We start from the raw sequence: 22,291 nt of genomic DNA, 5'->3' as shown, positions 1-22,291 counted from the left end.
CACTACCAGTTGGAGAGTGTCTATGGGAGAGCATGACTATGGACTTTATCACTTGCCTACCGAAGTATGACAGTTATGGTACTATTATGATGGTCGTGGATAGATTTTCCAAATATGCCACCTTTATGCCTGCCTCACTGACTTGCACAGCTGAGGAAGCCGCCAAGCTACTCTTTAAGAACATGGTAAAGTATTGGGGCTTACCAAGGCATATCATCAGTGATCGAGACCCCTGCTTCACTAGGAACTTTTGGAGAGAGTTGTTCGACATACTTGGCAAGGAACTGCACTTTTCTACTAGTTTCCACCCACAGACGGATGGACAAACGGAACGGGTCAATGCCTTATTAGAATGCTACTTGAGGCATTATGTGAGCGCGCATCATAAAGATTGGGCAAAGCTCCTAGACATCGCCCAATTCTCTTATAACTTGCAGCAGAGTGAGTCCACTGGGCGGACACCATTTGAGCTATCCACGGGCCAACAACCACAAATTCCACATTCATTACCAGCCGCATTCGAGGGAAAGAGTTTGGGGGCTTATCATATGGACAAAGGATGGGAGGAACAGCTTGACACTGTTAAGTCCTACTTGGATAAGGAAGCTAAGAAGATGAAGAAGTTTGCGGACCGTAAGCGGCGTCCTACATACTATAGAGTTGGGGACATGGTCATGGTGAAGTTTAACTTAAGACAGTTCAAGGCACTACGAGGCATGCATCATAATCTAATTCGCAAGTATGATGGGCCATTTAAGATCGTCGCCAAGGTAGGCAAGATCTCATACAAGCTTGACATGTCGTCATATCTTAAGATCTACCATATCTTCCATGCCAGCATGCTTAAGCCATATCATGAAGATAAGGATGATCCGAGTAGGGGCCAATCAAGTCGAGCGCCAATAACTATCACCACCTCGCATGATCGGGAGATTGATAGTCTCATCAAGGCTCTTGCTCCCTAATCCTTCTTATCCCCTATCCAGTGTCTCTTGTTTTTGCACCCTTCCCAGTCCCTTCCTAATCATGTCCTTTTGTTTCTCTTATTTTTTGACTGTGGTACTTTAGCTTTTAAATTTGTAATATTTGTGTGCATGATACTGCTACTCCTATATTTTTTCTCTCTCTTATAATTAATGGGCATAACTCTCTATTTTGTTAGTCTCTTATGTTCTATTTTTAGCCATATTGTGTGCACACAAGTGGCATGAGTTAATGTTGTTGGACTTCTTTTGGTATATGCCTGTCTTTTTTGTTAATGATGCCAAAAGCAAAAAAAAGTTGAAGAGCAGGAAACTGGTTCTCAGGGGGAAGATGTCTGATTCGTAAGAGAAACATGTGAAAATCTAGTTCTTTGAAGAGAATATCAACTCTAAGTTTGTCATCATTAAAAACAAAGAAATTGATAAGTTATGCGAGTATGGTTTTGATGATTTGTCAAACTTCATGGATGAACCAGATAGGAATCAGATACAATCAGTTCCCTTGTGCTCTTTGCAACATACTTTGTTGTCTGGTTTAACTATCAGAGAAAACAGATAAGGAAAAAACGGAGGCAACATATAGGATCAGGTCCTTAGATCATCGCACAACAATACAACAACACATTTGCATTTTGCTAGAAACCAAAAAAGCTCGTGGTTTTTAACTTCGTGAGTTGGGAGTTTTTCACGTAAATATTGTGTGTATTTTATTTACTACCGCTTACTGTGGGAACTTGTAGAGAATACGGTTCTCTATATTATTTGGTGGACCCTTAGTTTCTACCAAGAACTATCGTCAACTTGGTTTTCTACCATCTTGTTTGGTGATTATCCAAACAAAATGAAAGTTCAAAGTGACAAAAAAGATAAATAGAGAAATTAGTATTCTTGGATGAATAGCTGAATTGCTAAAACTTCACGATGAGAGCCAAAGTGTTTTAACTTAAAATTTGCACTATTTACATTAAACAATTAAATTTATAGTAGAAAGTGCACAAGGAAGCGATTCAATCCAAAAATAACTAAGCAATGCCAATGAATATGAAATTGATAACTCAATAATAGGAAAGTAAAAAGAGATGATTAATATTCAGAGATTATTGAACAACTTGGTGCGAGGACTGATTGATTTAGAGCCTGAGACTCGTAGACATGTAGATAATGAGTAAAATTAAAATACAATTGAGTATGAGCCCAATATTCATATCTCTAATCCTTATTGCCTAAGTCCAAATAACCAGCAATTCCCATCATACATATAATACTTATCGCCTATCATGTACATTCGAACAATGAGATCACTTTTCCTATAAGCTCTCAAATTTCATGTTATTCCCATATTGAAATAAGAAAAGGAGAAAATATTAGAAGAGCCACCGCTATGTTCCTCGTCCATTGGAAAGGGAAATCACCGGAGGAGGTCACATGGGAACGATATGAAGACTTGTGGCAATTCAAAGATAAGATCCGAGAGTTTATGCAGCATCATTGCGCCGCAGTCGTCGCAATATTGGGTGGGGGAGAGTGTGATGACTCGCCATGCCATCATACCACATAGGCGCCATTTGACATATATTATTGCCATGTGGAAGCTTACATAAGAAGAAGGCTAGCATTTGAGAGAAGGTTCTAGAGAGGTATGGACATTTCCTTAGGAAGAACCTAGATCCTTATGGATTTGCTAAGAAAGTCCTTGGAATCTTCTAGGATTGTAGAGAATTCTAGAGAAAGACCTTATCTTGTAAATATCAAGGACTTGTATAATAATTAATATTTACACACTAGCCCCTAGGAGACTAGTATATAAAGGGGGTCATTCATTTGTAATTCACCAAACAAACAATTCAAGTTCTCTCTAATACAAAGCTTCCTTTAACAATTCTCTTGTGTTCTTTCTTCCATTCTCATAGCGATCTTGAGTGTAGTAAGGCTGACATGACATAGCAAGAATGTGAGCAAGTTATGCAAGATCGTGAGCGAGTTGTCAAGTGTCGCACGTGTACTTAGTTAACAACTAAGGACGTGACAACATTGAGACATGGGAGCAGTTCAACCCGAGTAGATAATGTCTCCATGTACGAAGGCAATGTACAATGGCAGTCATTTCCTTCTCTTGCACCGTGTAATGCCGCTCCGTCTCATTTAACTTGCGGCTCTCAAATGCTATGAGATGCTTATCCTGCATCAGGACACCCCCAATGGAGAAGTTTGAGGCATCTGTGTGTACCTCAAATGTCTTGGCAAAGTTAGGTAATGCCAAGACTGACTCCTCTATTACAGCTGCCTTAAGGCATTCAAACGCCTTTTGACAATGCTCCGTCCAAACCCATGGCTTGTTCTTCTTTAGCAACTTAGTCAATGGTGCGACCTTTGCTAAGTATCCACTGATGAACCGGCGATAGTAGTTAACAAGGCCAAGGAAGGATCTCAACTCAGTTACCTTTATGGGTGCCTCCTACTCCTGGATAGCATGTACCTTAGCCTCGTCCATGCGTAGCTCGCCATTTCTAATGACATGGACCAAGAAGTGCACCTTTAATTGTGCAAACTCGCACTTCTCTCTCTTGATGTATAACTCGTTTCCTTAAAGACTTGGAAAACCTTCCTTAAGTGCTCCATGTGTTCCTCCATGGTGTTGCTATAGATGACTATGTCATCTAGGTAAACTACCACGAACTGATCAAGGTAGGGATGGAAAATCTTGTTCATAAGGGTGCAAAATGTGCACGGTGCATTGGTTAAGCCGAAGGGCATCACCAACCACTCAAAGGCTTCATATCTCGTTATACATGCTGTCTTTGGCTCATCCCCTTCCGCAATGCGAACTTGGTAGTAGCCTTTTCGAAGATCCACATTGGTAAAGTACTTGGCTTGCCCAAGCCTATCGAACAAATCAGTAATGAGTGGATCGGGTACTTATTCTTCATTGTAACCTTATTAAGTGCTCGGTAGTCTATGCACAAGCGCAACGATCCATCCTTCTTCTTCTGGAACAATACTGGTGCGCCGAAAGGTGCCTTTGATGGGCGAATGTGACCAACATCCATCAACTCTTTCAATTGATTCTTGAGCTCCTCCCGCTCGGGCGGTACCATACGATATGGGGCAAATGCGGGTGGCTTAGCCCCTGGCTCCAACTCAATCTTGTGATCCACTTCTCGCCTAGGTGGCAAGTGCTTAGGTAACTCCTCGGGCATGACATCTTTGTTCTCCTCAAGCAACTTCTCTATGCATGGAGGCACTGTCTCTTGAAAATTCTTGTCTTCCTCTAGACTTGCAATGGTTGCCACGAACGTCGACTCCCCCTTCTTGATCCCCTTGACAACCTGCATAGCTGAAAGTTGTGCTTGGATCTGTCCGTGTGGCATAGTCACTGTAGGTACCATGCAAGCTCCTTCTCGCTCCATAACCAAGAGATGTTGGAGGTAGGGGTCGATTAAAGTATGCCAATGTCTAAAGAACTCTTGCCCCAGTATGATATCAAAGATATCCATAGCAGTTACGGTAAAGTTTGTCATACCTTTCCAAGTTCCCAATTTGACATCAACTCTATTAGCTACCCCACGAGCATTCTGTATCTCGACATTTACGGTCTTGACACGAGAGTTGGTTGGAGCAAGCTTCAATTCTAGTCTCTTTGCGGCAGCCTCAGTCACAAAATTATGAGTTGCTCCAGTATCCACCATTGCACGAGCGGTCTTGTTGTTGATGGTGAGATCCACGTACTGATTGCCATTCTCGGTAGGTTGGATAGCTTGCTTTGTGACAGCACCACATTATCCGATCATACCCAACTGTACGGTTCCCAAACTCTCTCTTTGTGGCTGCTCTTCCTCACACGTACCATGGCACTGAGGCTCTTGAGATCAGGACAATTCCTGAAGCCATGTGGCCCTCCGCATATATAACATCCCTTCTTCTCGACCTGCGCCTTCTTCTCGACGTAGCCCTGACGACCACTCGACTTTTTGAAATCTTGAGTCTTTGAGTATTGTTGTTGTACCTTTTACATTGTTAACCTTAGACTCCTTGTCATTGCCTTTGTCGTGCTTGCCATGCCTGAAATCCATCAATGATTCGGCCTCCACTATGGCTTGGTCTATTTCAGTGACTTGTCGGCGTTGCAACTCCTGCTTAGCCCAATTTTGCAACCCGTCCATGAAGTGGAACAACAAGTCATCATTGGTCATGTTGGGGATTTGATGCATAAGGGTAGTGAATTCCTTGACATAGTTACATATGATCCCTGTTTGCTTCAATTCCTTAAGCTTGCGCCTTGCCTCATACAAGACATTGTTTGGAAAGAACTGTCGCTTGAACTCCGCTTTGAATTGTTCGCATGTGCTAATAGTACATAGACCTTTATCCATGTCGTTCATCTTCCTTATCCACCATAGCATGGCAGTCTCTGAGAGGTACAATACCGCAATGTTGATCTTGGCCTCTTCGTCCCTCAATTTGCCATGCCTGATGTAGTTCTCCAAGTGCCAAAGGAAGTTTTCCACTTATTGTGCATCACAAACACCTTTGAACACCGAGGGTTTGGGAGCCTCGATCTTGGCCTCCCTCATCACCACAACATTGCTGGCTACCTCGGTCACGCTAGCATTGACATGCTCCTCAAGTGACTCTATCTTTGCCTTCATAGCATCGATAGTACTCAAAGCCTCCATGAGTCTACACTCTAAGGCAGTGATGGTTTGCCTTAGTTCTATCTCAATCTGTGTACGTCCCTCCAAGTCATTTCGGATACTCTCAATCTCTTTAAGAGTGTGCCCCTCAAGAACATTAAGGTTGCCTTTCACCTTTCCCAAGTGTTGGCCAAAGATCTCCACGGGGTCCATCCCCTCATTCATCTTCATCACCCACTCTTTACCGAGCGAGACATCCTCTAGAGGGACCTCCACTTCATCCTCACCTGCCTCAGTGGCAGATGGTTCTTGGGATGTAAGTCCTTCATTTGACACAACCTCAGGTGGCACCTTCTGGCTCTTGTTGGTGGCATTCATCTTTTTGCTACGGTCGCTCTTGCCAGCAGAATCCTGGATGACGTTGGCTTGGGTGTTGGCAGCGTTAATTTCTCTATTGTTCGCCATTCCCATAGTTAAATCCTTCGCTCTGATACCACGTTGTCACGTCCTTAGTGGTTAACTAAGTACACGTGCGGCACTTGACAACTCGCTCACGATCTTGCACAACTTGCTCACGTTCTTGCTATGTCAAGTCAGTCTTACTACACTCAAGATCGCTATGAGAATGGAAGAAAGAACACAAGAGAATTGTTAAAGGAAGCTTTGTATTAGAGAGAACTTGAATTGTTTGCTTGGTGAATTACAAATGAGTGGCCCCCTTTATATACTAGTCTCCTAGGGGCTAGTGTGTATATTACTAGTCTCCTAGGGGCTAGTGTGTAAATATTAATTAATATACAAGTCCTTGATATTTACAAGATAATGGCTTTTTCTAGAATTCTCTACAAGTTTAGAAGATTTCAAGGACTTTCTTAGCAAATCCATAAGGATCTAGGTTCTTCCTAAGTAAATGTCCATAACTCTCTAAAATCTTCTCAAAATGCTAGCCTTCTTCTTATGTAAGCTTCCACATGGTATTAATATATACCAAATGGTGCCTATGTGGCATGATGACATGGCGGGTCATCATACTTTCTTTCCAAATAATGTCTTGTACGAGGCAAGGTGCAAGCTTAGGGAATTGAAGCAAACAGGGAGCATACATAACTATGTCAAGGAGTTCACTACCCTTATGCTTCAAATCCCCAACCTGACCAATGATGACTTATTGTTCCACTTCATGGATGGGTTGCAAAATTGGGCTAAGCAGGAGTTGAAACGCCGACAAGTCACTAATATAGACTAAGCCATAGTGGAGGCCGAATCATTGATGGATTTCAGGCATGACAAGCACGACAAAGGAATGGCAAGTAGTCAAAGGTGGGGGAGACCGTGGCAAAGTCAAGGAGATACAACAACAATACTCCAAGAATAAAGATTTCAAAAAGTCGAGTGGCCGTCAGGGCTATACCGAGAAGAAGGCGTAGGTCGAGAAGAAGGGATGCTATATATGTGGAGGTCCACATGGCTTCAGGAATAGTCCTGACCTCAGGAGCCTCAGTGCCATGGTACGTGAGCGGAAGGAGCAGCCACAAGGAGAGAGTTTGGGAACCGTACAGTTGGGTATGATCGAATTATGTGGTGCTGTCACAAAGCAAGCTATCCAACCTACCGAGAATGGCAATCAGTACGTGGATCTCACCATCAACAACAAGACCGCTCGTGCAATGGTGGATACTGGAGCAACTCATAATTTTGTGACTGAGGCTGCCGCAAAGAGACTAGAATTGAAGCTTGCTCCAACCAACTCTCGTGTCAAGACCGTGAATGTCGAGATACAGAATGCTCGTGGGGTAGCTAATGGAGTTGGTCTCAAATTGGGAACTTGGATAGGTATGACAAACTTTACCGTAACCGCTATGGATATCTTTGACATCATATTGGGGCAAGAGTTCTTTAGACATTGTCATACTTTGATCGACCCCTACCTCCAACGTCTCTTGGTTATGGAGCGAGAAGGAGCTTGCATGGTACCTACAGTGACTATGCCACATGGATAGATCCAAGCACAACTCTCAGCTATGCAGGTTGTCAAGGGGATCAAGAAGGGGGAGCCAACGTTTGTGGCAACCATTGCAAGTCTAGATGAAGACAAGAATTTTCAAGAGACAGTGGCGCAGAGGATATATATATATACAATCTAGGTATGGACGAGTTGTCAAGTGCTGCACGTGTACTTAGTTGTCAAGTGCCGCACGTGTACTTAGAAACAATCTAGGTATGGAAGAGTTTGCCTAATCTTGACTATTCTTCCATTCTCTTAGCGATCTTGAGGATATATATACGTAACTATGTCAAGGTAACTGAGTTGAGATCCTTCCTTGGCCTTGTTAACTACTATCGTCGGTTCATCAGTGGATACTCAGCAAAGGCCGCACCATTGACTAAGTTGCTAAATAAGAACAAGCCATGGATTTGGACGGAGCATTGTCAAAAGGTGTTTGAATGCCTTAAGGCAGCTGTAATAGAGGAGCCAGTCTTGGCATTACCTGACTTTGCCAAGACATTTGAGGTGCACACAGATGCCTCAGACTTCGCCATTGGGGGTGTCCTGATGCAGGATAAACATCCCATATCATTTGAGAGCCACATGTTAAATGAGATGGAGCGGCATTATACGGTGTAAGATAAGGAAATGACTGCCATTGTGCATTGCCTTCGTACATGGAGACATTATCTGCTCAGGTCGAGGTTCGTGGTCATGACTGATAATGTGGCTACAAGCTACTTTCAGACACATAAGAAGATCACACCAAAGCAGGCTAGGTGGCAGGATTTCTTAGCCGAGTTTGATTATGCGCTGGAGTATAAGCCAGAAAAAGCTAATGTTGTAGCTGATACCTTGATCCAGAAAGCCGAGCTTGCTGCAATCACTTCAGCGAGATGGGACATTTGGGAGGCTATAAAAGAAGGCATGCAGCATGATCCAGCATCCAGACAACTTATCGAGTTAGCTAACAAAGGCAAGATGAGATGGTTTTGGATAGAAGACGGACTACAACTTACCACAGGTCGGCGGGTCTACGTTCCTATGTTTGGAGACATTAGACGACAGATCATAAGGGAGAGTCATGACACAATGTGGGCTGGTCATCCAGGTCAACGTCGCACTAGGGCCTTGGTTGAGTCAGTCTACTATTGGCTACACATGCGAGATGACATAGAGTTCTATGCGCAGACTTGTCTTGTTTGTCAATAGGACAAGGTTGAACAACAATAGCCCGGAGGACTTTTGGAGCCACTACCGGTTGCAGAGCGTCCATGGGAGAGCGTGACTATGGACTTTATCACTTGCCTATCGAAGTCCGACGGTTATGGTACTATTATGGTGGCCATGGATAGATTTTCCAAATATTCCACCTTCATGCCCGCCTCACCGGGTTGCATAGTTAAGGAAGCTGCCAAGCTATTCTTTAAGAACGTGGTAAAGTATTGGGTCTTACCAAGGCATATCATTAGTGATCAAGACCCCCGCTTCACTGGGAACTTTTGGAGAGACTTGTTCGACATACTTGGCATGGAACTGCACTTTTCTACTAGTTTCCACCCACATACGGATGGATAAACAAAATGGGCCAATGCCTTACTAGAATGCTACTTGAGGCATTATGTAAGCGCGCATCAGAAAGATTGGGCAAAGCTCCTAGACATCGCCCAATTCTCTTATAACTTGCAGCGGAGTGAGTCCACTAGGCGGACACCATTTGAGCTAGCCACAAGCCAACAACCACAAACTCCACATTCATTACCAGTTGCGTTCGAGGGAAAGAGTTTGGGGGCTTATCATATCGCCAAAGGATGGGAGGAGCAGCTCGACACTACTAAGTCCTACTTGGATAAGGCAGCTAAGAAGATGAAGAAGTTTGCGGACCGTAAGTGTCATCCCACATACTATAGAGTTGGGGACATGGTCATGGTAAAGTTTAGCCCAAGATAGTTCAAGGCACTACGGGGCATGCATCAGAATCTGATTCACAAGTATGAGGGGCCATTTAAGATCGTCACCAAGGTAGGCAAGATCTCATACAAACTTGACATGCCATCGTATCTTAAGATCTACCCTGTCTTCCATGCCAGCATACTTAAGCCATATCATGAAGATAAGGATGATCCGAGTAAGGGCCAATCAAGTTGAGCGCCAATGACTATCACCGCCTCGCATGATCGGGAGATTGAGGCTATCATAGATTATCAGGCCAGGCGAAAACAAGGGCAAAAAGCCACCGCTATATTCCTCATCCATTGGAAAGGGCAATCACCGGAGGAGGCCACGTGGGAACGATATGAAGACTTGTGGTAATTCAAAGATAAGATCCGAGAGTTTATGCAGCAGCATTGCCCCGCGGTCGTCACAATATTGGGTAGGGGAGAGTGTGATGACCCTCCATGTCATCATGCCACATAGGCGCCATTTAGAATATATTAATGCCATGTGGAGGCTTATATAAGAAGAAGGCTAGCATTTGTGAGAAGATTCTAGAGAGGTATGGACATTTCCTTCGTAAGAAACTAGATCCTTATGGATTTGCTAAGAAAGTCCTTGGAATTTTCTAAGCTTGTTGAGAATTCTAGAGAAAGCCCTTATCTTGTAAATATCAAGGACTTGTATAATAATTAATATTTACACACAAGCCCCTAGGAGACTAGTATATAAAGGGGGCCACTCATTTGTAATTCACCAAGCAAACAATTCATGTTCTCTCTAATACAAAGCTTCCTTTAACAATTATCTTGTGTTCTTCCTTCCATTCTCTTAGCGATCTTGAGTGTAGTAAGACTGACTTGACATAGCAAGAACGTGAGCAAGTTGTACAAGATCGTGAGCGAGTTGTCAAGTGCCGCACGTGTACTTAGTTAACAACTAAGGACGTGACAATCTGCTATATAATTGGTTACTTTTCTTGAATTTTACTCTTAGCGGTTCTTATTCTCAAAGCAAGAGGTCCTAATTAAACAATAAATTACATTTTGGTGAAGTTCTATTTCTAGAGGGTTCAATTGACCAGAGAGGGACCCAGGATTTGGAAGTAGCGGGTGCACGTTAGCAAACTGCTCAGTTAGTCTAGTGCCCCCTTCAGACTTTTTGATCATGAGAGTTTCAAATATGACCGTTTTCAACATATATACATATTCAAAATTTTTACCGAAGTTAACAGGGTTCGGTGGCCTCTCTTCTCCAAATATAGCCCGCCTCTGCAGTTGACCATTAGAGAGAAACTTATGTCTGTAGAGATTTATTAATGAAAATAATATTCTCAAAGAAAGAAAGAAAAAAAAATTACAAATTGTATAATGGAAGCAGCTCCTCGGAAAAAAATATTAGATTATAAAAAGTTTAGTTCTAAGAACCTTTAAAAGTCGACTCATCAAATTTAAATGCTAGATCCATCTTTAATTGTATTTCGTTCCACAATAATAGTAACTATAAGAAAAAGACTGGGGAATGCTTAAAGTGAAAAAATCTTGGGTCACGGGGAGTAAAATATTTATGACTTCAATATGTTAAAATGAGAATTTGACGTTTGAGATTTAAATGACAAGTCATAAAAATTCAATTACCGTTAATATTGGCAGAAACGTGGTTTTGGTAGACTAAATATTGGTCACGCAAAGTCTCAAATCATGTCTTTACCAGAATTTAAGGAAAATAAGATTTCAATGAAGTATTTTCTGCGGTTCATTCAATTTGATCTTTAACATTTGTAAGGCTGAAAAGACGGTGCCTCCAATATTCATCCTACAACAAATCACAAATGAGAAAAAAATTTAAAAATAAAAAGAAGAAAGTTGGATATTTGTTGATTAAAATGACAATTTATTCCTTTAACTAGCATTGCAATCTGATTTTAGGTTTGCGTCGTCCCTTTTAAGCATCTTAAGTGACCTAATTTCTCTTATCTTCTATGTGTGCTATTTACAACATGTTTGGATGGTTGTTACATACTATTTCATTATGTAACGTATCGTATTGTATTGTACTGTATCGTTTGATAAATACAATATTTGGATAGATTGTATTGTTTGTTGTCGTTTCATGATATCATACACCAACAATATGAAGAATAGACTTGCAATACTATAAAGAAAAATTATAATACGTGATAAAATTATTATACAAAAAAAGTAGTGTAAATGATAAGATAAAATTATTTAATAATAATGAAGGGTGAAATGAGCGAAAAAGACAAGATAACGATGCGACCACACCAAATTGGTCGTTATATAAAGTGACATATTTCGTCGCTACGTAACGACGAATTTAACAATACGATATAATAAAATTTAAGTAACAATCAAATCAAACATCATATTTAAAGTAATAATACGATACAATACAACATGTAACAACCATCCAAGCAAGCTGTTAGGCACTCGATCTGTGTGGTCATATCTGATCATGTCTGATCTTGTTATGATTGCACGCCCATCCTAATTAAATATTTGAATTGTCGTGTACATTTAATTAGATACAAAATTCCGTCCAATCCCACCTTTTTTTAATTCTCATCTTACGCATTGCCGACAGTCATCATGAATTAAGTAATTGTAGGGACATTGAGATCGACGAAGTCATGGAGGCAATGCGTAAGATGAGAAGGGGCAGAGCTACCGGGCCAGACGAAATTCCGGTTGAACTGTGGAGGTGTGTGGGTAGAGCAGGCTTGGAATGACTTACTGCATTGTTTAGTATTATATTCAAGACTAATAGGATGCCTGAAGAGTGGAGGTGGAGTACAATGGTCCCGTTGTATAAGAACAAAGGTAATGTCCAGAGCTGTAACAACTATAGGGGCATCAAATTACTAAGTCATACCATGAAAGTTTGGGAGAGAGTGGTAGAAATGAGAGTGCGAAGGTCGGTGTCTATTTCAGACAACCAGTTCGGGTTCATGCCGGGGCGATCTACCACAGAATCTATCCACCTTATTAGGAGGATGGTGGAACAGTACAGGGATAGGAAGAAGGATCTCCACATGGTGTTTATTGATCTGGAGAAAGCGTACGATAGGGTTCCTAGGGAGGTCTTATGGAGCTGCTTAGAGGATAAAGGGGTCCCGGTTGACTATATTAGGGTGATTAAAGACATGTATGCTGGAGCTAAGACTCGGGTTAGGACAGTAGGAGGCGACTCTGAACACTTTCCAGTTATTACGGGGTTGCACCAAGGGTCTGCGCTCAACCCATTCCTATTTGCCCTGGTGATGGATGCACTGACTCATCATATTCAAGGGGAGGTGCCATGGTGCATGCTATTTGCTGATGACATTATTCTAATTGACGAGACACGAGGAGGCGTCAACGAGAGGCTAGAGATTTGGAGACATGCTCTTGATTCTAAAGGTTTCAAGTTGAGTAGGACGAAGACGGAATACCTCGAGTGCAAATTTGGAGTTGAGCCGTCGGAAGCGGGAGTTGAAGTGAGGCTTGACTCTCAAGTCATTCCCAAGAGGGGTAGTTTCAAGTACCTTGGATCGGTTATTCATGGGATTAGAGAGATTGACGAGGATGTCACACACCGTATATGGGTGGGGTGGATGAAGTGGAGGTTAGCGTCGGGAGTCTTGTGTGACAAGAAAGTGCCACCGTTACTAAAAGGTAAGTTTTATAGAGCAGTGGTTAGGCCTGCCATGTTATATGGAACTGAATATTGGCCGGTAAAGAACTCACACATCCAGAAGATGAAAGTAGTAGAGATGAGGATGTTGAGGTGGATGTGCGGGCATACGAAGATGGATAAAATTAAGAATGAAGATATTCGAGAGAAGGTGGGCGTGGCCCCCATGGAGGACAAGATGCGGGAAGTAAGACTCAGATGGTTCGGGCACATTCAGAGGAGGAGAACTGATGCACCGGTGAGGAGGTGTGAACGACTGACTGTAGTGGGCACGCGGAGAGGTAGAGGGCAACCTAGGAAGTATTGGGGAGAAGTGATTAGAGAGGACATGACGCGATTTAGGATTACTGAGGACATGACCCTTGACAGGGAATTATGGAGGTCGAGCATTAAGGTTGTAGGTTTGGGGAAAGTGTGAATATTTCTACAGCATAATAGAGTGAGACTAGCCAGTTAGGAGTTAGACTAGGAATATCATTGGTCGTCTATTGATGCAGGGCTTTACCTGCTAGTTTTATTATACCAGCCATCTATTTCGTATTTCGTATTCTGTATTTCATATCTCTTATATTGTTGTTATTTTATTATGCATTTTTATGGTACTAATATATCGGCTCCTGTTGTTTTTTTTTTAGCCGAGGGTCTCCTGGAAACAGCTTCTCTACCCTTCGGGTTAGGGTAAGGTCTGCGTACATATTATCCTCCCCAGACCCCACTTGTGGGATTATACTGGGTCGTTGTTGTTATTGTTGTTGTAGGTTTAAATCCACTATATAAATAATCTAAATCGAAAAAAGGAGAGCTACAGTAGATTGACTATTGTGTCGCTAATAATTACTCAAGAGAAATCTTTTTTTGGCTTTACTTAAATTTTAAAGTAATTCTAAATTTTAAAAAAATAATACTAAATATAGCTAAAGTATTAAAATTAGAAGGGTAAGGAGAACAAATTTCCTCCAGAAATAGTTGAAGAAAAACCGGGCGCACCTACAAAAGGAGCTTAGCTTTACACTAAATTTCTATACTATAGTTTTCTTCCCCAAACAGATAATAAATGATACGTCCCTTTTGAATAATCAATAGCCAGAGAATTTCTGTGCAAAAAGAATCTGCAGAAAATAGGATTAAAAAGTAGACATTACTTTTTAATTGTCAAATACAAAGTTCCCTATATAGGGAAATCACTTATATTTATGACAAGAATTTGACAGGTAGATAGATAAATAGGAAGGAAAGAATCGTTGTGCATCCGTTGAATGGTAGCTGAAAGGAAAATAATAGCTTTCAAGAGAATTTGATTGAGTTTGGAAAAATATTTGGAGAAGAAAAAAAAATGGATCTCTTTTGCATGCATGAATGAATAGGTAGCGGAATAAAGAAGGACAAATTAAGCCTCCCGGAGAATAGGTAGAGGCATTAAAAAGGACAAATTACGACTGAGGGAGAATAGATAGAGCAATAAAGAAGGACAAATTAAGCCCGAGGGAGCGGATTTCTTTTGATTCTTTTTATTGCTAGAAGAGAAAATTAAATATGATGGGAAATAGAAAGAGGGAAATTATTGAGGATTTTGCAATAATAGGAGGGTTGATAGGGGTACAATTTATGTATGCAGGAAATTCAGTAGTTTCTAGTTATCTTATGATGTTAGGTTTCAAGCCTTCATCTCTCATAATTTTGTCTTCCTTGGCCACATTTCTCATCCTTTCTCCATTTTCCTTTATGTTTGAAAGGTAATTTTCTTTCTCTTAATATTTCTATTGTTCATTGATTATTTAATTTATTGGAAGTTTCTTATATATATGTTTGCATGTTGATCTTGCAGGAGTCAATGGCCTAGGGGCATGAGTTTGAAGTTATTGGTTCAACTTTTTTTAATTTCATTTGGAGGGTAAGTAAAGATGATTTTATGAGCTAGTAATTTAGATTATTTCAAAGTTTTAGTATGGCTAAATATTAAATACTTCTTTAAATTTTTTGCTTATTTGGCAGGGTTACATTGTTCCAATCTTTGTTCATGAAGGGAATCAAACTTACTTCACCTGCAATGGCAACAGCCATGCCAAACCTTGCCCCAGGACTTATCTTTCTCATTGCTTGGGCTTTTGGGTATTATACCTTCCAATTTCGTTTTTTTCTCTTTGAGAGATGATTTTTCTCTTGGAAATAGTAGTATAACAAAATATATATGAAATAGAATAAAGAAAGAAGCTGGGATTTGGGGAGCGTAGTGTGTACGCAGACCTAGTAAAAAAACATATCTTATAGCTTCATTATACGCCGTCTGTGGGGATCGAACCCACGACCACGTGGTTAAAAGCCACGCGCTCTACCACTGAGCTAAGACGGCTTGTACAACTTTGTGTGTGTTCTGATATCTAAGTATGTGATGTGCAGATTAGAGAAAGTGGAGTTAAGATGCAAATACAGCAGAGCTAAAATAGCAGGAACATTATTGTGTGTTACAGGGGCTATACTTATGAGCCTAATGCAAAGTAGCTCAAATCCTAAAGAGATGCCTTCTTCACCTCCTGATCACAAAGAAAACTTTTTTGATCCAGAAAAAATCAAAGGTTCAATGTATCTCATGGCAGCTATCGTCGTGTTATCAAGCAATATCGTCTTGCAGGTACAAGTCTAGTATTAACTAATCGTACCAACTTTACTATGTCCCGTCAGGGGCATTTGATAAAATTAAAACGATACAGAGAAGATAACTACACTAGAATGATACATATAAGTCGATACATAGTACCGAGTTTTGATCAAATATTTAACTTGCAGGCAGCAACCCTAGGAGATTTTCCAGCACCAATTTCCTTATGTGCTATAACTTCACTTATAGGAATGGTATTGACTGGAATTATACAATTGATACAACAAGGGAGTTTGGAGATTGGATTGCCCCTATTAAATATCCGCGACTTGATTGGCTACTCCTTATTGGTAATTCATCAAATCACTTAATCTCTCCGGTGCACTTTAATTGATTTTTTGGCTGTTTTCACTTATATTAAAGAATTCACCTTTTAGCATTAATTGATAATGGAACCTTAATTTGTTAACTGAAAAAATAATAAATACTCTAAGGCTCTTTACTTCGATGACAACTTTGGCTAAAGAAATTAATTCCTTCTTGATATCTGGAAAATTAAATATTGTGGATCACAAAAAAAATACTAAAAACCAATAAAAGTGGACCGGAAGAGCTTATTAGCAATGGAAAATTCTTTTAAAGTTTCAATTTTTTGAGTTTTGTCTACTGTTTGTGGTTATGATCATAGGCAGGTATTGTTAGTGGAGCATGTGTAAGCTTCAATAATTGGGCAATGAAGAAAAGAGGGCCAGTTTTGGTTTCTGTATTTAGTCCTGTTGGCACTGTGTTAACTGTGGTTCTTTCTGCTGTCACCTTGAGTGACACAATTACTATGGGAAGGTAATTAAACACCTTATCTATTTTCACTTGGATTTAATTTATACACTATTTTCCTTCAGCCTTGGCGTAACTAGTAAAGTTACTGCAATGTGACCAGAAGGTCAGGGGTATGCAGGGTAAGACTACGTACAATAAATTCTTGTGGTCCGGCCCTACCTTGAATCCCGCGCATAGCGGGAGCTTAGTGCAGCGGGATGCCTTTTACTATTTTCGAGGCTATTAATCTCACTTTTTTTTTTATAGACGATTATATGTAATTATCTTTTAAATGTTATAATTTTTTTTTTTTGCAGCCTTGCTGGTATGTTTTTGATGTTTACGGGTCTGTATTTCGTGCTATGGGCAAAAAGGAAAGAAGGATTTCTTAATAACGATGATATCAACTCTTCAGAAAGTGAGTACGATGTGGAGAAGCCTCTTTTACATTAAATTTATTCCTATTCTCCTTGTATTTTGTAGATTAATTAGTTTGTACATATAATTTGAAACCAACTTAGACAAAGAGCGAGCTTGTAAGTTGTAATTTATAGTAGTATAAATAGATAATATGTACTCATTAATCTAGACTTGGAGCTCAAAATATATAAAAATCAAAATAGAAAAAAAGAAAAGAAAAAGAAAGACGATTAAAAAAAATTTGCAAGTTACAATCCTAGTAATGTGTTTTATTTTTGCAGTAGCATGATGGAATATGGGAATCAACATGTTGCTGTATTTCTGGCGTTTTGTTTTCATTCACTTTTGGAAGCAGAAAGAGTTAAGATTTAAGATTTAGACCACATATGCAAATGATCTTTTTTGTAAAAACTTAAAATTATATATATAATATAACCTCTGGAAAAGGGGATTGAATTAATGACCATAAGCTCACAATCATGTAGTAATACATTTTTGTTCTTCCTTTTGAATTTGTGGTTTGAGAATTCCCAAGCACCTAGTGCCTTTAGCTCTCTTATGGCAGAAATACATACTAAATCATATTGCTTCAATACTAGGATTGTTTTTTCTCGTTTAGATTATGATATAGGTGGTGTCAAATTTAGCCTATGGAAATATAGTAGAAATGACACCACGTAGCTGCTCTAATGGGTTGATATTTATGAATTAGCTAGTGTGTCCTGAATTTTAATTTTTCAGTTCAATATTTCGGGACCCAAATGTCCTGAATTGACCTGAAGTTAAGATTTTTAGTTCAAGTTTTAAGGTCAAAATAAATACTGGCTAATTTCTAAATAACAACCCTAAAAATGGTTGTTTGTGCACTTGCCCCGGAACTATGTTGGGCATATATATATATTCCATTGACGGTCAATTGCGCCTAACTTAAGTTAGCCCATCAAAATTGATCGAACGCATATAATTTACCATGACTTTATCCAGCGCGACTGTATGTGTTGATGTATCAAAATTGATTAACTACAAATGATAATTAGGCAAATTGTAGCTACGAATGATAATTAAGCACTAAACTATAGTGCTTTATGAAAATCCCTCTTCGAATAACCTATGTAGTCCATATTTACCAATAGAAATACGTATCAAACATAAAATGGATCGGCCTATCTTGATCCAAATTAAGTATGGACGAATTATGATCTAACCTATTCATTGATTTTAACTCGTCTAGATTTTGTCTAATCAACTCATTTGACACCCTTAGATAATTTATTAATTATAGAACTAAGCACTAAAGAAAAAGATAAATTAGGTTATACATTTTCATTATAAACCAATGTAAAACAAAAAAAAATAGATATCTAACACTATTGTCATTCCTAGTGATGAATTGAATTTCCTTTATTAACATTGAGCTTTATTTGACTCACTACCTTTTTTTTTTTGGTAATTAGTTAGATTTTTATTACCAAAATTGGAGTTATGTACAAAATACAAACACTTTATATTGGACATCAAGTCCCAACCTTCAGTCTAAGCTTAGAAACTAAATAGCAAAAAGATCATCTCAATAACAAAAGTAATTAGGCTGGGAAGTAATTTAAGTTCTCCCGTCACTTTGCAATCTTCACCTTCATTGAACATCTAAAGTGGATTTCCTGAACTATCAGTCTAGCCAGTACCTCAATACTCTGTTGTTTGCCTTGAAACACTCTATAATTTCTTTCCATCCACACATGGTAAACAACAACCGCTAGTAGCATTCTGTATACCTCAGCTCTTGGAGTGCTCCCACTAGCATCTTGTATTGCCCACTGTAGTTCATCTTCCCAGGCCATTGGATTTATAGTGACACCTATCCAGTTGAGCATCTTCTTCCAGAGTTGTGCAGTGGTCTCACAAGTAAAGAACAAATGGGAAAAGCTTTCATGATCTTGCTCACATAAGGGACAAAATTGATCTTGAGTCACACCCCACTTGAATAATCTATCTCTTGTATATAATCTCCTAAGTGCAGCCAATCTCAATATGAAAATCCATTTGGGTAGACCTTGGTTGTTACACACAAGCTTCCTCCATGCTACTTTCTGGAATGTACCTTTTAACTTCAAGTAAAATTGCTTTGTAGAGAACTTCTCCATGCTCTGTACCTCATTCAATATATAGCCTGCTTCATTAAAGTATTTTGTGGCTTTCAAAATCTTCTGAACAATCCAAGATGCTTGCTTCGGGACATCTTCAAACATATTTTTGTGTCTCCCATAGTAGCAATGAATCCACTTCACCCAAAGTTTATCTTTTTTCCTACAAATATTCAACAACAGTTTACTAATTGCCGTTTTTATTCCAAACTGCAATGTCTAGAATATTTAAACCACCTGCCGACCTTGGATAACAGAACCTATCCCAAGCTAACAACGCTTTTTTGACAACTCAGTACCACCAGACCAAAGGAAATTTCTACAAGTAGCTTCAATGACTTTAACAACTTTCTTAGGCAAGATGAAAATCTGCGCCCAGAAGATTTGTATAGAGAACAACACTGACTTTATCAATTGGGATCTACCAGCATAGGATAAGAATCTAGTAGTCTAGGATTTAATCCTTCCCAATATTTTATCCAAAAGAGGTTGGCATTGAACACCAGATACTCTCTTGGTGCTTAGAAGGATCCCTAAGTATCTAATATGGAGTTCCCCTTTGCTAAATCCCAAGAGATTATGGATTTCATTTTGGACCTCATGTATAATACCTCCACAGTAAACAGAGGTTTTGCTCAAATTTGCAACCAAAACAGAGGCCTTAGAAAAACTTTGAAACCTATCAAATAGCATATGAACAGACATAACATCCCCTCTACAAAATAAGAGTAAATCATCTGCAAACCCAACTGGATCAGATTCATTTTAGCACATTTAGGATGGAAATTGAAATCAGACAGTTTTCCTAATTGCTTGAGTAGCCTACTGAGATATTCCATTGCCATGACAAATAAGAAAGGAAAAAGGATATCTCCTTGCCTCAATCCCTTCCTAGCCTCAAACGGTTTAGTAGGCTTCCCATTAATGAGTACAGAATAAGAAATAGTTCTAACACACCCCATAATCCATTTTACAAAAATATCCGGAAAATTTGGACTAACTAGAATTTGCTCTAGAAAACCCACTCAACTGAGTCATAGGCTTTCTGCATATCAATTCTTAGCATGCATCTAGGAGAGATTCCTTTTCTACCATACCCCTTTACTAATTCATGACTCAGTAAGATGTTATCAGTTATCACCCTCCCAGGAACAAAAGCTGCTTGGCTTGTATCAACCAAGGTGTCCATTACTTTTTGTAGCCTCCTTGTAATTACTTTTGATATCAACTTATAGAGCATAGTACAACAGGAAATAGGCCTGAATTCCTTAATTGAAGAGGGGAGTTGTACCTTTGGTATCAATGTGACAATGGTGCAATTGATAGCTTTGAACATTTTTGTTGAGCTAAAGAACTGCTGGATCGCATCGGAAAATTCATCACCAATGATGGACCAAGCTTTTTTTTTAAAGAAGCATGCATTGAACCCATCACAACCTGGGGCCTTTAAGTCAGAGATACTCTTCAAAGCTTGACAGATCTCCTCCTTTGTAATAGGTTCAATAAGTTGGATTTGTTATTCTCTATTTAGTATAGGGCCTTCTGCCATTATGCTAGGATGGATGGGGGGCAACTGTGTGGCATTGACACCCAACAATTACTTATAGAAACCTAAAATTTCATCTTCAATACCTTTTTCGGACTGTATCATCTCACCCCTGTCTGATACTAAGCTTCTGATCTTATTCTGAGTTATTATATTTTTTATATTAGCATGAAAGTAAGCAAAATTTGTGTCTCCTAGTTTTAACCATTGTACTCTAGATTTCTGCCTCAATATGCTTTCTTCAACCAATATCCATTTCTCTAGATTTTCCTTAAGCTCTTTTTCCTTGATGTACAACTCATGTGCTGGTAAACTGTCTCTCATTTGCTCCTGTAATTCAGTTAGTTGTTGCCTAGCTATCTGCACTCTCACATCAACTTTGGAGAAATTTGTTGCATTCAACATCTTCATTTGTTGCTTCATCATCTTCAATTTTAACCATAATCTCTCCATGGGGATACCTTGTACAGGTGTGTTCCATGTCCTCTCAACAATTTGCAAGAACTCATGATGATCTGCTAAGTAGTTTAGGAATTTAAAAGGCTCAACGCACTTATTCTGTTGTTCTGTCAAAGTAATACACAATAGGGCATGATTTGAGAAGTATGGATCCCTCACAACAACCTCTAGATGGGGCCACAATGATAACCACACGTGATTAACAAGTGCCCTATCGATCTTGCTATATACATGATTATTGGTCCATGTATAATTCCTCCCCACATATTTCATTTCAGCTAAGCTCGTGCTATTTAGGAAATTTTCAAAATCCCTTACTTCCCCATCTTGAATTTGGCTGCCATTTTTCCTATCTTCCAGTTTGAGTACTGCATTAAAATTCCCCATAACTAGCCAGGGATCTTGAATGCCAGTTTCAAGTGATTTCAAATCATCCCACAATCCTTTTCTATCATCTACAGTGTGAAGTCCATAAACTGCAGTAAATTTGAACTTCATATTTTTAGCAGGATCTCTAACACAACAATGAATACATTGTAAAGAAGACTGTAACATCAACACCCTTGGATTCCAAACCAGCCAAATTCTTCCTTTACTATTAAGACAAGTATTGTCATACCAATTCCATCCTGGAACAATTTTATTGATAATCATTGCAGTGTTTTGTTTCTTAACTCTATGTTCAATAATAGCTAGAATTGTCAAGCTTTCCTTCGTTATTAATCTCCTCAACTCCTTTTACTTATACAACTTATTCAGCCCCCTAACATTCCATGTAACTATTATCGTTTAGATCTAACTCAGAGATAAGGTTCTTTCACCACCCTACTCTTACTACATTGTCCCTTTTCCACCACAGCCAAAACTGCTTGTATCATCTGTTGAAGAGTGTGTTCAGCCAATGGTGTAAAACCATTATTAGTTTCAATATTTGTATCCTCCAGTATTACACCCTCTGGGTGCTTACTGCCTTTATGGGCTATAAAATTAATTGGACCATTGAATGTTAAGTCCAAACTTAAAAAAGAAATTTTTTCATTCCTATACACTATTGGAAACTTTATTACCCTAAATGTTCATATTT

General features: G+C 39.4%; 2 protein-coding genes, 1 non-coding gene and 1 pseudogene across 4 annotated transcripts; 2 read left to right on the top strand and 2 right to left on the bottom strand.

Annotated features, from left to right (window-relative positions):
• The first annotated feature begins 14,264 nt into the window (after positions 1–14,264).
• LOC107784155 (WAT1-related protein At5g47470-like) lies at positions 14,265–17,534 on the top strand. Of its 2 annotated transcripts, XM_016605233.2 has the most exons (8): positions 14,265–14,962; positions 15,055–15,120; positions 15,222–15,338; positions 15,627–15,858; positions 16,014–16,175; positions 16,514–16,665; positions 16,959–17,059; positions 17,343–17,534. In XM_016605233.2, exons 1-8 carry the CDS (start codon positions 14,763–14,765, stop codon positions 17,348–17,350), a joined length of 1,038 nt encoding a protein of 345 aa, XP_016460719.1. In that variant the 5' UTR covers positions 14,265–14,762; the 3' UTR covers positions 17,351–17,534. The 2 variants fall into 2 exon arrangements, with proteins under 2 accessions (XP_016460719.1, XP_016460718.1); XM_016605232.2 differs by lacking the exon at positions 17,343–17,534 and having other exon boundaries at positions 16,959–17,288.
• TRNAK-UUU (transfer RNA lysine (anticodon UUU)) lies at positions 15,508–15,579 on the bottom strand. The gene has a single exon. It is a non-coding gene; the product is annotated as a tRNA-Lys (tRNA).
• Positions 15,899–15,992, top strand: LOC142165031 (U6 spliceosomal RNA; annotated as a pseudogene).
• A 3,265-nt stretch (positions 17,535–20,799) lies between the features above and the next one.
• LOC142162154 (uncharacterized) lies at positions 20,800–21,861 on the bottom strand. The gene has a single exon (XM_075218476.1). It carries the CDS (start codon positions 21,859–21,861, stop codon positions 20,800–20,802), a length of 1,062 nt encoding a protein of 353 aa, XP_075074577.1.
• Positions 21,862–22,291: the final 430 nt, after the last annotated feature.

Source organism: Nicotiana tabacum, chromosome 1 (genome assembly GCF_000715075.1).
Source record: "Nicotiana tabacum cultivar K326 chromosome 1, ASM71507v2, whole genome shotgun sequence".
NCBI lineage: Eukaryota > Viridiplantae > Streptophyta > Magnoliopsida > Solanales > Solanaceae > Nicotiana > Nicotiana tabacum.
Note: the sequence above shows the minus strand (reverse complement) of the source record. Positions and strands in the feature narration are given on the sequence as shown.